The sequence below is a fragment of the Topomyia yanbarensis genome, chromosome 2 (assembly GCF_030247195.1).
Source record: "Topomyia yanbarensis strain Yona2022 chromosome 2, ASM3024719v1, whole genome shotgun sequence".
Taxonomy (NCBI): Eukaryota; Metazoa; Arthropoda; class Insecta; order Diptera; family Culicidae; genus Topomyia; species Topomyia yanbarensis.
In genome coordinates this window covers 144,531,389-144,549,397 of record NC_080671.1, presented here as the reverse complement: position 1 = coordinate 144,549,397, position 18,009 = coordinate 144,531,389, and the positions used below count along the sequence as shown (strand labels likewise).

General features: G+C 37.6%; 1 protein-coding gene across 1 annotated transcript; it reads left to right on the top strand.

Annotated features, from left to right (window-relative positions):
• Window positions 1-3,259: 3,259 nt before the first annotated feature.
• On the top strand, window positions 3,260-8,132 carry LOC131681627 (uncharacterized). Its single transcript, XM_058962539.1, has 3 exons — window positions 3,260-3,396; window positions 3,720-3,846; window positions 7,234-8,132. Exons 2-3 carry the CDS (start codon window positions 3,796-3,798, stop codon window positions 7,369-7,371), a joined length of 189 nt encoding a protein of 62 aa, XP_058818522.1. The 5' UTR covers window positions 3,260-3,396; window positions 3,720-3,795; the 3' UTR covers window positions 7,372-8,132.
• The last annotated feature ends 9,877 nt before the right edge of the window (window positions 8,133-18,009 follow it).

Sequence of the window (18,009 nt, the reverse complement as noted above, 5' to 3'; positions counted from 1 at the left end):
ACTCTTTCGGCAATAGAATAGCGTATCTGTTTTCTGGGACCGTGGGTTCAGGAGTAGCATTTTTCAGTATTTCTGCATAAGAGCGCTTAGATCTCTCCTTCAAGGATCGTTTAATTTTCTCCTCCCGCAATTTATATATGGGACATGCAAGGAGCTCGTGTGAAGTTTCTCCGCAATGTAAACATTTTTCTAAGTTTTTATTGCATGTATCCTCTTGATGAGGCCCCCCACATTTGCCACACCGTACCTTATTGGAACAGTAAGTGGCTGTGTGGCCAAGCTGTTTACAATTGAGGCAATTCATCACACGAGGGATGAAAAGGCGAACGGGGAGACGAATTTTATTAATGAGAACATGGCTAGGCAAAGCAGACCCAGCGAAAGTTACACGAAATGAATAGGATGGTCGGTAAACTTTTTTCTCTTCTTCAATTGATACTGAGTGCAATTGCATTAACATCGAACACCATGCTTAAGTATATCCTCGGCAGTGAGGCTGGGTTCGGAGATGACTCCATCGCATTCTATATCGCGCGAAAGTATATAAACTTTATATTCACGCGTGAAGAGTTCGCAGGCTACTATCTCGTTAGCTTGTCTAATGTTACCAATGCTAACTCGAAGTTTATCTTTATTTACTTTCACGATCTCTGTTACAGCCGAAAATCGTGAAGTCAGATCCCGTGCAATTTGCACAAGGTTTAATGGCTTGCCTTTCCGCCTGAAGAAAACCTGCCAAGGTCCAGAAGACCCTTGGGGGTATAATTTTATTCTAAGGGGAGTTGAGGGAGGGGGATCAGAAGAATTTTGCTCTTGTGAAATGGAGGATTCCATCTCACTATCCTCCATCTCGCCTACCATACACAGTAAGTAAATTAAATACTAACGCTAGCAAAATTATATTAAAATCTACCTGTCCTTCGAAGAGTTGCAGATTCTCGCCGTCTCCCTCTGTCACGCTCGGGTTGAACACAGCGCAACCACCACTACCAAGATGGAGCCGCTGTTTACCTGTGGGTCCAGGGGTATTTCCTTACTATGCAGCGTGGCTAGGTACACAAATACACAAAAGCCCGTTTCTGCACTAGCACAGATGAATAAGTGATGATGAAGCGAGACGCTTCACCAACAAGATGCAGCTCTGTCTCACTTAGCGCCGACTGTATGCAGCGTAACCACTACCACCACCAAGGTGGGGCCGCCGCCTACCTGTGGGTCCAGAGGTATTCCCCTGCTACGCAGCGTGGCTAGGTACACAAATACTCAAAATCCCGTACTGCACTAATACGGATGAATGAATGATGATGAAGCGAGCCGCTTCGCCAACCAGATGCAGCTCTGTCTCACTCCGTCGCAAGCGCCGGTTGTATGCAGCCCCACCACTACTACCACCAAGGTGGGGCGCCGCTTACCTGAGACTTCGTTGCCTTCGCACCAACACTCGCTTATCGCGTGGTACCACCACCAAACGACCGCTCTCGCAGCCAACAATCCTGCCTGTCTCCGCACCAACACGGCATCAAACACTGACACAGCACATAAACTTCCAGCCTACTCACGGCTTGCACAGCCCTGGTTGCTACAACCAATCAGCAAACACAACCTTTCAAGGCGAAGGCTAAAACTGTTATGAGATATTTTTGGAACCCACTAGCGGATTTGCTGTGCTTCTCAAAGTGTTTGGTTTCGTGGTCCTTGGACGTCAACATTTTTCCATAGTGGAAGTAGACCAACAAAGTCACGTTTTCTAGATAAGTGATATATTGGTGATTTCAGTTTAGGTTCAGCAAGATTTTTTTACGTTAACACTTTAACAACGAATATCCGGTTTTGATTTCGTTTTCTATTGGCCTTTCATCACTATTGCAGTTTACAAAACGTGAATATCCTTTTATCCGCTGATGCTGAACATTTGGTAATATTAACGGGAAAAAATTTTCTTCTGTAAAACTTTGGGTTTGTTTTGTTGTTTCTATATTTTTCCCTGCGTAGCCAGGGACTGCGACGGTTACTATTTGAAGGTGTTGCCAGTTTCATGCATTTTCTCATGAAATATCAAATTTGACAGTACCAGTTACCTGAGTCACTGAGGGGTAGTCAGATTTTCGATACACTTTTTGAATGCCAGTGTCTAGTCGTGTCGTTGGATACACCGTCGGGAAAAAGCCGATAAAGCACAAACATACTACGTTGCCACTAGCTAAAAAAGATTGGATAATGTGATTGAATACATCAGAGATGACCTTCAAAAGTTAGTAAACTAACCTCTCTGCAACACAAACTAATTGATGCTGAATGGAAGAAGCGAAATATTTAACACATTTATTTCACTAAAATCATTCCGAAATATGAATTCAAAAAATAAAATTCCATTGAATTTAAAAGTATGATTTTTTCTGGATCGCCACAGAAATCAACCAATGAACCTCTTGAAATCAATGACATTCAAACGTCAATCAGTTTTTGACTTTCAGTTTTGACATAAGAGTGTCTTTTAGTTGGGGCATGCCCCAACTAGCGAACACCCAACTAGCGAACACCCAACTAACGAATTTGCGCTGTATAGGGTTGTCAGAGGGCTGGAATTTTCGGACAAACGTTAATGGCCAAACCTAGTATAGAGAAGTTAATGAAAGAGAAAACTTTTCTCTTTTGTTTACTACCAACATCTGTGATTGGTTAGTAACGATTTGTCCGGAATTTCCTTTAAAAGAGAATTTTGACAGTTGGCTTTAGGGCCGTAATCATTCGAGAGTTGTGCGTCGCTTTCGCAGAACTCTCGAACAGAAAACAATATCGAAATTGATCGTAGAAACGTTGAATTTACAACAGTTTTATTTGTTAACAACAACCTTTCTTGAAACATCGATGTACTTATGATTCAGTCCTTCATGCCTCCAAAATCTACAACGGAACAACAATGCAAATCGATGTTTTTGATTTCAGAATGTATGGGAAAAGATAATTTTTTTCATTGTTACATCCCTTAACAACCTCCCTTTTTCCTTGTAAAAATCGGGTTTACAATGAAATTGGATGTAGAAACAACAAATGTGATTATATTTCCATTGTAACTTTTCCAGAATAACATTGTTTTTCGTTGTAATGTAACAATAAAAAATAATGCAATACTGTTGTGCATTTTTACTCGGGTGATTCAAGTGCAAAATCATTTGGATGTGATGTGTAAATTTTTTACCGTGTAGCTTTTTGATTTCCGTGCACGTTTATTTCCCTTTGAGAGTGTTTATCCCATTACGAAAAACATTCCACATAAAAAAAATTGAGAAGTGGAAGCAGAAAATGTCAAAAAAACGTGCAAAAGGAAATACGTAAGAAGAAGAATCCTTTTACTGAAAACTTTTGTCATTTGCAGTTGTGATTTCTGGTAGTCTGGTTAGTATTTCATGCTAAATTTTCCGTTTTGGGTAACTTAAAATGAAACAATTCTTATCTAAAGCAGCGTCAAGCAGTTAGTTCAAATTTTTGATTTTTTTTTTCTAATCGTAAACGATTAAATACAAATTCCCGTTTGCTAAGCGGTTGGGTACCTTTCTTTTATCGTTTCGATTACATAAACTCGATTCAACAAAAAAAAATATTAGTTTTAAAAACGTGGATTCGAGACTATTGAAACTTTCAGTGCAAATATTGAGTGACGATAAATCTTGCAGCGCCGGCCATGCAGTAATCCGAATGACCTTGTTTTTTTACTACAGGAAATCCGCATAAGCAGAACCAGATTATTATTTCGTTAAAACCTGCATAAAATCTATCCATATCGACTTACAGAGAATGAAGACTACCCAAATTGCGAGATACGCCATTCGTTTGAACTACGGACAGGTGAGTGGTAATTTACATCTGATAATTAGAAATAAATAGCCCATGCTAACACTACGCTAGATTAAACCAGAATAATCACGATTAAACATTTTCAAAGTGCTCTACGAATATTTTATTCTAAATAGTTAAAGTTTGATAATACAGAATAACTAATTTTTTATCCATGAGAAATTTTTGAAGGGTCTCGCTAGAGATTGAATTTACAAGTCAACAAGATTAATAACAGCATAGTGAAAACAAAAATATATTTTTCTAAAATTACGCCACTACTGGTTTCATTCTATATTTATCCTATACAGATTCATTAATTTGTGTATATATTTGGACAGTATTTTAACCGGTTTTTGGAGATTTAAAAAATCTTCAAGTATTTCCCGTCGATTTTTATACGTAGGCATATTAGATAAATTCACTTTCATTTGTTTGTCTCTAAAGAAAGCGAAACATATACATATGCCAAGAGTAAAAAGAAAAATTTCGCTACGACGCAGTCACCAGTTGAAGTGATTTAGCATCGTCAAGGTCGTTCTCAATTGCTCACAATCGTTTTTTTTTGGTTTGCCTATACCAAACAATAAGCGGCCCTTACACGTTCAATATTTTTGTCAATACCAGTATTGACGATATTGTTACAATATTTCAGTCCCGTTTGAAATCCACATCGTCAATAAAAAATTTTCCATTACACGTACAATACTTTTGTCAATACTCTCTAGTATTGACAAAAATATTGTACGTGTAAGGGCCGCTATACACAAGCTTACACGCAGAATTTTATTTATGCATCGGTATCATACTTTTCTATCTGCCTCTCGTTTCTTCTGCTGTAAATTTTATGCATTGGACATATTCGGTCTATCCACTCATTGAATGTTTACTAGAAGTATATGCATGAAAATGCATAAAAATCACAGCAGAAGAAAAGTGACGGGAATAGAAAGTATGCTAACTATGCATATTTTTGTTTCTCAGTGTAGGTAGGAATGGTTCATTTTGGGCTGCTCAAAGGTATAGTGTTCTTAGGTATAGTTATGTTTGGCAAATATGTCGTCAAACGCACACGTCCTTTATCATTAGTGAAAATAGTTTTCATCGACTTTCGTTATATATTCGTCGGTTTCCCGTCACGGATGGCAGAAAGCTTTCTAAATGTAGTTCAGCTTGTTGCCATTCAAACTTAATCCTTAATCAGAAGCGATAAGATGTTTCCTTCTAATACTTCGCCATCTGTATTATACAAATGTCTTAAATAGTAATCTACTGATAGTATTAATGCTCAATACACACAATACACAATGATGCATCGGACATATGAAGTTTTGCTGTTAGTGCACCTATATATTATGAGATCATGATAAACAGTAATCGAATCTGAGCGATCTGTTTTGTTTAGTGGAACAGATTTTTTTCGAGACAAATTCCCGTCAAATTTAACGTTATTAAATAAATTTTCTCCGTGCTTATTACACCGTATCAGTGGGTGGAAACACATTTCAAGCAACGAAGTAAATACGTCACCATATGCGTCAACGAGATTTGTTTATACTGTACAGATACTCTTTGACCGACGGGAGCAAGTACTTTGTTGTTAAATTTGAAGGACAGACGTAACCAGGACATAGGGGAAGATGAGGCCCACAAAATTTACTTTGACCTGGAACTATTTATACACATTCAATAAATTCTCACGATTAGCATTCTGATTCTATGGCATGATAACACTTCTATCGGGATGCATTTTATTCCGCCTTCCTTTACATGGATTCAAAACAGCTTTGATTTGGTTCAGACTAGCCAGCTCTCGCAAAAACAGGCTGCAGAATAGAAATAACATTTCTGTCTCACATGGAACGGAGGTACGCAGCAGCCGCACAAGCACGTGATTTTCGTGTTATCAACAATGTTTGGAAAACGAATGAAAGACAAACTAGAATAAGGATGCTAATTTAGCAAGGTTCTGTAGTCTGTCGTCTATTATCTTGTTGAACCCAAATACAATTAGAGACGCAAGTTTACATAATAAATTATCACCTTATAGGCTCGTGCCGCCATGACTCATTTTGTTCATGACGCGTGTTAGTAGAATTGCACGGAGAAATTTGTTAAGAACATTGTTCTCCTTTGCAATCATTCGGGCCCTCTATGTTGATGGTATTGCAAACATCATCAATCATATTCAGTTTTAAAGAACTTCGACAGATAGTTGCTTTAAGATGGTTATTGCATTACGCCTCGATAGTGGTGCATCGAAGAGACCGAGAGGGCTATCAGCCTTTTTTAAGTTTTGTGTTTTTTATACTCTGCACCAGCCCCAACTAACGATCAACCCTAATCCCGGCTATCTGGCGGCTCGAGGTTAATTGGCTTTGTTTGCAAACATTATTCAACCGTTTAATGTCAGTGTCGGTGGATACGGCACACAGTGGGGATTATTGTGTGTCGATTTATCGGTCGACTTCGTCATTGTACACAGGTTGATTAAATAAAAATCATAACAGAACGCAATTGTCGTTAATGGAAAATAAACCTGAACGTTCTAGCACCTTTAAATTTACAAAAGCGGTCTCAAGCATTAACCAAACGCTCGCGCGATCATGAATCGCTCACATCCGTTCACATCCAGTGAGGGCCATTTTCACTAGACAACACGTTCCATGGAAACATAATCGGAAATTCCAGATAAGGGAACTCTCTTCTAGTATCTGAACCGTACACTGAAAATTAAGTATCAGATTCATCAGATCTGCGCGATCATTTAAGAACACATGCAAATATGCAAATAGACACACAGTTACAACATCGAGTTTAGATACGCGAAATCACATACGTGCTGTTACACGCGAACGCGACAAACACGTGAACATACAAACGCTTGAGCCCTTCGCGATCCTCCAGGCAAACACGCTTGTAATCTCTCAAACTTGACACACGGCATAAAGTGAATTATTGAGTACTTGAAAATTGACAAAACATTATTACAAAATACATGTATTTTATATCCAACCTTATGAAGAAACATATTATATTTATGTCTAAATAGCCACCAGCTCAGTACTGTTCAATTCATCACATTCTGCAGCGCAAATATTCGTCAGGCATACATCAATTCCTTAAACCTACCCCAAACTCACACCCTGATCCTCTCCCATGCGTTTTTGTTATGCATGGACCATTCAGCCATTATCCCTTTTACCATCGGCCTTGGACTGACTTGCACTCTCATTGTCCCACCAAACGCTGCAAAATGAAAATGAAATAAAATGTTACTTTTGTTTGCGAAAAGTAAACTCGATCTTTGGCAAGCAAATGATAGTTTATGCTAATACGAAAATTTATCAAAAAGTCAAATAACTTGTAATAAGTTTTTTTTTTCTTCTATTTTTTAAGGTAAATGAAGTTGCCAACCCGAAATCAACCGATCGCAACACGGTCAGATCTGCAGCTCTACTAGCTGTGCTGGGAATCGGCTTATCGTCGTTCAGCATGAAGCAGATGCTAAGTCAGCAAACAAAGAGGAAATTCTAAACGATACATGGAATCGCCCGGTCGCATCTGGAGAGATGACAAAAACTAACCAAAATGAGAGCTAGAATGTGACTGCCGATTGTTGTTTGTGAGATTTTTTTTTTTGAATGTGAGATTTAGTTTATCACCTATTTGCATGCGTATGGCTCTTGTTAGCGTTGCTGAGAAGGATCAAAGAAGGTTAGCTGCATTATAATTTTCTTGGTGTCCCAATAGAGACCGGCGGAACGATGTGTTGATAATTGTATTTGTTCTAGCATTAGTAGCAGTTTTCCAATTCATTTATTTCGTAAGATTCGTGATTCCTCACCGGCCAATATTTGCCATATAGAACAATGCATCTAGCAGAAATATGTTAAACAAGGCAAAGGATTAACATTTATCTGCATATATTTCAAAATTGAACCCAACATTGTGATCTCAACCAGCTATAATGCATGTAACAAAACGGTCTTTAGATTTTTATAACTTTTGTGATGCAGCGGATTAGTTTAGTATTTATTGAATGCATTATATGAAACATAAAAACGCAAAAAGACCAATTGTTGCATGATTGTGTCAGTTGAGGTACTTTTCAGGGCTAAATTAAAATTTGCGTAGAAAAAATACATACTACTGACGAATTTCATTGAGCGATGCTGTATATTATACAGAATACTGATGGACTTGACACAATGCAATGCAAAAATGATATCATTTAATTTGAATTGAATGACAACCACAAATAAACGACAATTGTCGCTTGCGAGCGTGAATTACAACTTTTTAGTAATCACTGATATCCGAAGAAGTCTTGTAAAAGTAAGTGAATGCTGCTCTTATCAGAACCAATTAATTCATTTTCTATGATCACTGGGAAGCAAGGATGACAGGTAGCATTTTTCGAAATCTGTGCACAGCATAGGTATATAAAAATCTTGCTCAAGGAAAACGTGTTTATCTGAAAACAAGAAGTCGCCACCATTTTGTTTTTGTTTGTTAGTTTGCTGTTGTAGTACGAGGTCAAAAATTTAAAAAAAACTATATTTATTATAACGGAAATCTTTGCAGCACATTGAACAATAATCTGTGCACCTACACTGAAGGATAAAATTCTTGAGATTTTTATAAATTAGGGTAGACGTATCCTTATTCATCTCATTAGTAACGATGTCACACTATTTTGCCGATAACTCGGCTTACACTGATTGGATTGCGCTTAAATAGGTATCGACATCTTTGCTTCGTTCTTAAGAAGCAGATCAATAAAAAATCTGGCTTGGAAATTGTAAAAGTGTTAGTGCGAAGCGAAAAGTCGAGTTATTCATCCTACCATTTGACCTAATGCGTTGAATAGAGATAGCAGACACTGCTCTAACTAATGTGTTCAAATGGGTGAAATGAATAGAGGTGATAAAATTAGGGCACACTAACCCTACTACTTATGAACCTGCACAATTTTGATTCCATAAAACGCTATCAAGAGTAATCGGACTAGCATTTCTTTCCTTTCCCGGTAGAAGTAGAACAGCATTAAGCCAGGACGCCAACATTCTTTCATACTATTCAAGTGTGAAGCCTCGCATTTAAAGTGTATGAAAGAATATCGGTGTCTGTACACGGTGCTGAAACAAACGGATCGGATAGGTTTAAATAGTGCTTTAGTAGCGCCCAGCGTCGTTTTTGACCATTTATGGAAAAGTCAGTGAAACATGCAGAGAGAATTATTTGATCCTCCCAAGCAGGGTCGGTGTGCAGAGAAGCACACGCAGCCGCGTATGATGGGGAGGAACGCGGGGCGATCGGGCTATAAGGAATCGTCACTTATGTGAAGAAGAAATATCAATTCCATACTAAATTTGCAAAAGGGCGAATAAGATTTGTAAACAAACTTTTTTTTTATGGTTTCTCTTAATTTACTATAATTTCAAAGCAGAAAACAATTGAAATTACTTCTACGAAGGGTAAAATTTACATTAACCCATATTTTTCATGAAATTCCACTCTGCAGCAGACTAATGAGCGAAACAAGTTTGTTTACAAAAAACACTTTCGCCCTTTTGACGAATTAATATTGAATTATTGCATTATCTCTCCAACATATTGTGATGTTTGAGTCATCTGCACACTAATTATGATGTGTATCCAATAACTCCTATAGATTCAAGAAAATTTTGAAATATTGACCTAAAGAAGGTAATAGAATGGAGCGAATGATTCAACGGAGGCGTAGTGATGGTACGCCTGATACCAGGAGATGGCTATGGCCTATTTGTGTCACTAACAATATAACAGTATACATGTCTATGGCAGATAGTCACCAACGCTGGATGGAATAGAAAGGTAGGAATGGAACAAGCGATTGAAGGATTCCTATACAGGCTGGAGCACGAATGGGAATGGGAGGAGAGGAATCGATAGCTGCCGCATTGGAAATCCTAATGCAGTTGTAAACAGAATGTTGAGAATAGCATATCGATTGCCAAGACGTATCCAATCACAAAAGCCATGAAAAGTGCAAGGAACCATTATGATGGCGTAATTCAAGTAACACCAACCACCAACCGATCCCACAAATACAGGCATGACAGGAAAACATAATGCCAAATGAATACCAGATCAGTAAAAGAACAACATCAATGGAACAGACACCAGTACAACAAACACGGGCAGGACAAATAAAAATAGCGAACTGGAATGTGAGAGGATGCTCAGAGAGGACCAAGCAAGAAGATCTCGATATATGCTTTCATCGGTAAGAATGTTCGATTATATCCCTACAAGAATCTAGAATGACTAGTTGTGCGATAGATACTCAGAACTATCACTTGCTCAACGTCAATGATGATGGAGTACTGAGAAATCGAGTAGGGGAAGGATCAGCTATACTGATCAATAAAAAGTTGTGTGAAGAGAGTAACTATAAAAAACGCAATAACTCATGCTCATACCATTGTAAACTGTTTAAATAACCATTCATTCTCATATCAACATAAATACGGAGCGCCGAAATTAAAACGAACAATGAATTCGAGAAGATAAGGAACTACGTAACTGGGCTTCCAGCGGCACTAAGGAACCGTATTATAATTGCAGGAAATATGAATGCTCACGTGGGGAAAAACGATATGGCAGAAAACTACAAAGAATTCATATGAAACAACCTGACTCCCGATACAAGCAATACCAACGGCGTAGAACTGAAGACTATTACGCCTAAACATGAGAGATTACCTCACATTGAGTTAATCCCAATCTGCGAGATACACGTGAACCAATAGGAATACATGGTCACAAATCAATCATAGCCTGATGAGTAGAATTACGGATATAGTATTCCCTGACGTTAAAATTTTGTTCCATCCAACGATGCAAAGCGACCACAAGATACTAGAATTCATGCTCAAAACAAACAGACAAAATAAACCCCTGTTGACTGTTGTCAGTATTAGAAGGGTGGGTTGAGATTTAGCCTAAAAATGTCATATTGGGCAAGATAGATTGAAGGTACGATAGGTAAGTAATAGAATAATTAAAAACAAACATTGAGAAAAGAAGAAAGGAACCAAGAGAAGTAAAAGAGAAAATTGATCTTACATTATCAACATATAACAACATCACATCTTTTTGAGATCAACATACCACTAATTCTTATTCTCTTTTCTTTTCCAAATAGTTTCATGTTTATGAGCAATACGTGTTCGCATTGGACATGAGCATGGGCAAATCCAATATTTCTAGGAATCTATGCGACATGTATAAAAACTAAACTAGTAGAAACGCTTCGAACAAGAGAATGATAAAAGAAGAAACCATAATAGGAGTTTACAGTAAGGAGAAGTATCACCACCAACAAGTAAGGATCAAAATTAAAAGGTAATATTGTCGTAATCGATCATAATCACCATAATACAAACATTTGTTATCAATCATTATGAAGAAACTAAGGTTGCCACCTCTGGAGAGGCTTTGACCCGGAGATTTTCACTGACCTGGGGGGTGGTGGATTTTGAGTGGAACAAGACGGAAAGTGATTGCTCGGTATTTTAGAGCACTTTAATCGCTATTTATTACTACGTTTAAGTAAAGCTGTAAATTACAATGTTTCAGAACGGTTTTATCTGTTTAATCTGGTGTAGCATTTCACTTTCCCGATTGAGTGTTAAGAATACAAAAGCACCAGCTACTCTCGCTGTGCAGGATAAGTCGAACGAGAATTGCTCTCCAACGGAAAAAGGAGAGCAAATGAGGCAGGGCTGCGGCATCACCTGGGAAGCACTATGTGGTGTCGGTTATTCATCACCAGAGGTCGCAACAAAGGGGCAAAACATACCTCCCTAACCAACAGTTAAGGGTCGCTGCAGGAGTAGCAACAACACCGGAAGAACTCGTCAGTTGGATTAGAACAAAGCTGCCATACCTTGGTGTAACAGTGAAGTAATTTGGTAAAATTGCAGCAAAATAACTGTTTGGGCCATTTTGAGCGACTTAGTGGGATGCAACATTTCAATTTTAACATATAGCGAAATATTACTTTTCTTAATTGATAGTAAATTTCATTAGTTTTTCATTTTCATTGCTTTGTGAAAGAAGTCAGCAATATTTGGTGAACTCGTCTTTGCCACCTTAAAATCACAAAATAAATCTGAATCAGAGTAATAGTTAACTTACTTTTTGAATATTTTGTAAAGAATCAGTTAATTTCATAAAAAATGAAATTATGCTTCTTCCCACCAAACCCGGAGAAATTGATGTAAAATCCGGAGATTGCTCCCGAAAACCGGAGTCTCCGGGTCAAACCCGGATGGGTGGCAACCCTAGAAGAAACATATTGCACAGTTCCCACCAAATCGAACTGCACAGTATGAAAGTGTGATCAATCAAAAGTGTGATCAAAAGCTAGGATAGGATCCGCCAGCTGGCTTCTTCTTATATTTTACTAATCCCTGTTGAAAACGACATACCCCCACTCGACCAATGTTGCCAAAATATTTGTTTTGTTTCGGTCGTATATTTGTTCTGATTAAAATATTCTATATTATGTACCAATTTCATGGAAAAATCAAAGATTTAGTCTTTATATCCGCATTTAAACGATCATAACGTTTTTTCCATCGGAATACAGCAAAACAAAATAATATATATTCATTGTTGGACATTACGAAAAATATCTTCACGCCTCTTCATTTTTGTAAGTTGCTTTCTGAGTCAAGCAACCTCTGTCACAAGAATAATTTTCTCTGTTCGGATTTATATTAAATATTCTAAAACTACTTTTCTGCAAGGTTTAATTTTTGTTTTGGAGGAATGTATAGGTTTTTACATGTGATTGTTTCGGAGAAAACAGCAGTAGAAAATACACTCTCCTATTTACACCGATGATCGATTCAGTTGAAAACTGTAAAATTCAACTGTATCGATAATACCAAAGGAAGAACAAGAAGCGACTTCCGGGATAACTTTCTCCCTGTTTGCTCAGTACTTCCAATTTACTCGGTACTGGAACAAAGACAATTTTTACATGATGTTCAAAATATTTTCATACTTACGCTACACAGCCTGTTGATTTCGAAAAGAGGCATTTCCGCATTACTCCGCACACAGAACAGAATCCACGATAACCGCGCTACCGGATCTCTCGGGAATTTCAGTTCTGGATAATATGTTTGATTTCGTCTGCCAAATAATGCCTGCACTTCATAATTACAGACGGATGTTATAGAAAGAAAGCGGTATCTCGAGAAAACAAAAAAATCAACACGGTTAACAATCGTCGTTTTATGTTTGATATCACAATATGACAACACTTCCAAGCAGCCCTTTGGTACTTTTAGTTTCCAAGCCGAAGGTTTGCCTATGTCACTTTCGTCCAATCACGAGCTGGTTCAGAATTGGTTCAAAAACAGAAGACAGAGCTGGCGGATCCTATCCTAGATCAAAAGTGCAACTCCTTTGAACTGACAGATTATTGACATTGAAAAGTGTCAAAAACAGATTTCTTCTTACTTTTACTATCTGGTAGGTTAGCATGATTGCCAGTCTCATGGTTTTTATAATATATTTGGTCGAAAAAGTTAAGTTTTTGTTGATTTCATATCGTTTCATTTGGCAACCGTGAAAAAAGTGTAATACAGTTGTGATTCGCCACAGAATTTGATTAGCTGAATGGACCGACTGACAAATGTCAAAAACTCCAAAGGAGATGTTAGCAGTATAAATGCATCTGCTAACATCTCCAAATATTAGCAGATTGATTGTCAAAGTAAATTTGACACGAGACTTTGACGTTCACATGCTTTTTAGTTGGACAATGGTCCAACTAGCGGAGGTCCAACTAAAAAGCGGTCCAGTTAAAAAGTGTCAAACCAGCGAATCACGACTGTAGTGAAATGCATCAAAAATCCAACTTTCAAAGCAATAAACAATATTTTTAAAATTTTTTTCCACGATTACTGTATTTTATACAGCAAAACTTTCTGATAACGAGTTTCAAGGAATAAATGTTTATGTACGAAAAAAATATACACTCAAAAAATGTTGTGTCATTTTTCACAGAAAATGTGTTAAATCCAAAAAACCCTGCGGGAAAAGCGGGAAACATGTATTCATTTTTTCTGACAGGGCATCAATTGTCGTGAAATTCGATATGTGAGATGCTTCTAATAGTGTCAAATCAAGACTGTCAACATATTTATTTTAAATTAAAATTTTATTTTCACGTTTCCTGAGTTGAAAAAAAATATTTTTGTAATCACGAAAATCAGCTTATGCATGTAATAAAAATAGATTTTTTTCTCATTTAATGACCCAATTTAAATTTTTAACACAAATTTTTGTTTTTGTGAAAAATGATACAACATTTTTTTCAGCGCATATTTTTTTCGTACATAAATATTTATTCCCTGAAACTCGCTCTCAGAAAGTTTTGTCTTAGTCTTCCATGCCGGTGAAACGTGTAAAGTTTCATAGTAATCTAAGATGGTCGGTCACGATTTAGGGGCAGATCACTTGTGATGCATTTTTAAAAATCAGCAAAATTTAAAATTCAAAATAAAAATTCATAATGTATTTTGCGTTGCGTGCAATGTTGTTTGCGTTGCGTGTAAGACGTCAAAACCCTACAGAAAAACTAGCCCTACATTTAACAAAAGTCGAACAAAGTGGAGCAGCGTAGGACGTTTGTTAAACAAACTTTTCTGCGAGGGAGTGCAAAGCTGATGCAAAAATGGAAATTAAATGCATTTTTTCTAATTTGATGCAAATTTGTTATACATTCTTACTTAGAGTGATCTGCCCCTAGGTCACGATTTTAAATATATTCGGATGGATCTTCGTGGAATTCATCTGTTTCACTTTCTTACATACGACAACAACATAATGCACGTCACCGTGGACAAGCGTGGACTTTCTCGTGACCACTATACACCTTTAAAGTGTCCACGTGGTATATGGAGAGCCTCAATCGGAATCAGAGTATGGGCCATCTGATAACATTGATTCTTCAGAAAGTTCTGATTTGAACTTGACTTTAGCAGTGTGTGAATGCTGTAATATTCAAGATGGTAATTCGTTCATGCTCCATTAGATTTTCAAATCCCATTTAATTCCAGATTTTCAATTAAAACTTAATTTCAGCCAATCGTTGGAAATTCACCGGGAATGTTTATGTTTTGGGAACTTCGTTTTTTTTTTGTCTACGCTAGACCGGCCCAAGTAATTTTAATATTTATTAATAAATGAAAATAAAAACTGAATTTATGTTCAAAACTATACTAACATTATACCATTTTACCTTATGAATAGAAAATGCAGAGAAAAATTAATAATCGCAAATAAAACGTAAACACAAATTCTGTTATTCTCATTTTCAGTTATATCTCAGAACAAGTTTTTTGCAGTTGGGCTGTTCTTGCACTGAGCCCCAAGAAAAAATTAAAATAACAAAAATTGTGACATCGTATCACAATATCAAATACAAAAACTTTTTCGACATGTGCAGCGGAAGATATCCTAGAAGCCGTGTGGTGTCCGGCGGGCTGAAATCTTTTTGCACTATTTCAACCAAGAATAGAACCTCTGGGAACTGCTCCCATGTCGTAAGAGGCGACTAACAATATGCTAGGAGTTCCTAGGCCGAGGTTTTGTTCCGTACCGAAGACTTAATCTGGGCGGACCTTAAGGTTTTCCATATTACCCTCTTTCCAGTCTGTATTTAGTGAATCACTGACATATACCTTTTCTGATTCGCCTTTCTTGATTGTGTACCAACGTTTTAAGTTTCTTCTGGCGGTTGTATATTAGCCGTAAATGACGAAATCTAATTCTACACTAAGTAACAGAATATATTAATATACCGGCACTTCCACGCCAAGGTTTAACTTCCAAAGCTTTGGCTTAAAAACCGTTTTTAAAAAATGGAAACTTTCATGCAGGAAATTTATTGAATTGGCCTAAGATGGAGCTGTCGAATTTCACAAAAAGCTTTTTATGTTGCAAGTGATCTGTAGTTGTGTTAAATTAGGTATTTTTCTATTATATTTGGAACCGTCTACCGACAAATCTACATTTACGAATACCTCCAAAAGTGACTTCTTGAGGTCTCATGAAGGCCTGACACTAGCTTTATGATACTTTTGCTTTTCTAAACAGTAATAAAAATCTCAACATTCAAGAACTTCACTTTGTCAGAAAATGTAGGGCCATCGGAAGCTAAAACTTCGTAAAATCGCACTCCTGGTCCTTTTTTCAGTGCAGTACTCTACGTCACTCGCTCAAATTTGCACCGCTCTTATGGTAGTCGGTATTTGCTAGTATTACTGTTCTCCCATCCATTCTGGTAGTCAAACGGTGGGATAGCAAAATTCTTACAAGTTTCCTATCTCATGCCTCCACGCGATTCTAAGTCTATTGATGACATTTGGTCCTTAGACCGCAGAATGAGAGGGTGCGAACAGAATGAGAGGGTGCGAACAGATCTAGTCGAGAAAACATTGCCGTAAAAATGAATAGTTGATCGGAAATTAGCCCCAATACGACTAATCTGACTAGTATCTATGAACACGGCTCAATACGTATTGAAAATTCGCCGCGTCTGTTTTTATGAACCTAATTTAAAGCTCCGTTATTGCTAACAAGCCCGTGCATCAGATTAACAATCCTTTATATTTCCCTTTAGTGTTCGGTATTATCGCTCGTATACTTGTATTCCACAAACAATCCGATATGGAAAATAAGAAATACTTTCCTTGATTTATAACATCTCGCGCTATTTTTGCCAGTATAATATGCTGTCACTTGGTAGTTTTCAAGCCAATAAATATATCGTAGAGAAGAAGTAGCGAGTTCTGTCCAAATACTGTTGCAATAAATAGTGATCCGGCCCATTACGCAGATAAGATTAGCTTTTCCAGGCAATACTCCCACGATCGGCTGTGTGGAGTTCAAATTGTTTTTGTTTAGGGAACATAGTATACTCTCGGTAGCCGGCTGCCCAGAGTTTAAAAATAACCAAAAACTAAACAAGATCATCTCTTTTTCGAGTGATCGTGCACTCGAAGACTAACTAAACAACTACCTAATAAAATATGCTTTACAGGTCGCATCGTTTGCTTGGAGCGAATCCTAGACCTGATACCCTTCCAAACCACCAACTCCGCGACACCTATGGAAGAGTCTGATGAATCGTCGTCCTTCCGTTAAGTAGGTGGAGCATCAACACTTCCTGTCTACCTTATCCTTTATCCTTCCCCGTGAACGATGGAGATGGGGGCGGCCGGCAATGATGGCTATCATGCTGTTGAGGTTTTAATATGGGTCGGATTGGTATGAATTCCTACTTACCACTTCCTAAGCAACTCTTATTAGATAATCAGCAGTCAAACATGATGAAGTCAGTGTGCAATCCGCCAAAATCATCGTCACAACGCAACGCAACGCAACGCAACGCATGTGCAGCGGAAGATATCCTAGTATTCCTGTTGTGCCAGCAAGATGGAATTCGTACTACATAATGGTCCGTACATTATTTGACCAAACGAAGTTTTTTGTAAAGCTACCCAGGTAACCAATAAGCATGCTGAATGCGTCTTAACGGCTACTTGATAAGCACTTAAGTCTTTTTAAATGCTATTTAAAAATCGCTTTTGGCAAAATATACGGCTACATTACTGCTGTGCCATGAAAATGCTTTTTTACTGCTGTTGTGCATTCAGAATGCTGCTTACTGGCAAGAAGTTTTTAACCAGCTTTTTGAATGTTGATTAACAACAGTTATGCATAACGAATGCTATCGTACTGCAGGAAGCATCTGAAATGCAAATTTTACGCTACTTTACTGCATACACTAATGCTTGTTGGTTACCTGGGTAGGTCAGCGTATCTTGAACTTGGTGGGAATTATAACGATAAAACTTTTTCTCGGTAATAATAACATTCAATGAAACTATACTTGAAATATTATTAAACATTTATCAACGAATACATCACGGCCTTCGAATCTCTGTATTATTGTTCAATCGCAGTCCAGCGTGAAAACTGTACCCTAAGTGATTTTTTGGTCAATGGATGACGATATGCGGTTGAATTGCTTGTTTGGGGGATTCCAATATATTCAAATCACTCATACTGATTGCAATGGAGCAGCGTGAAGCGTCACTGTTT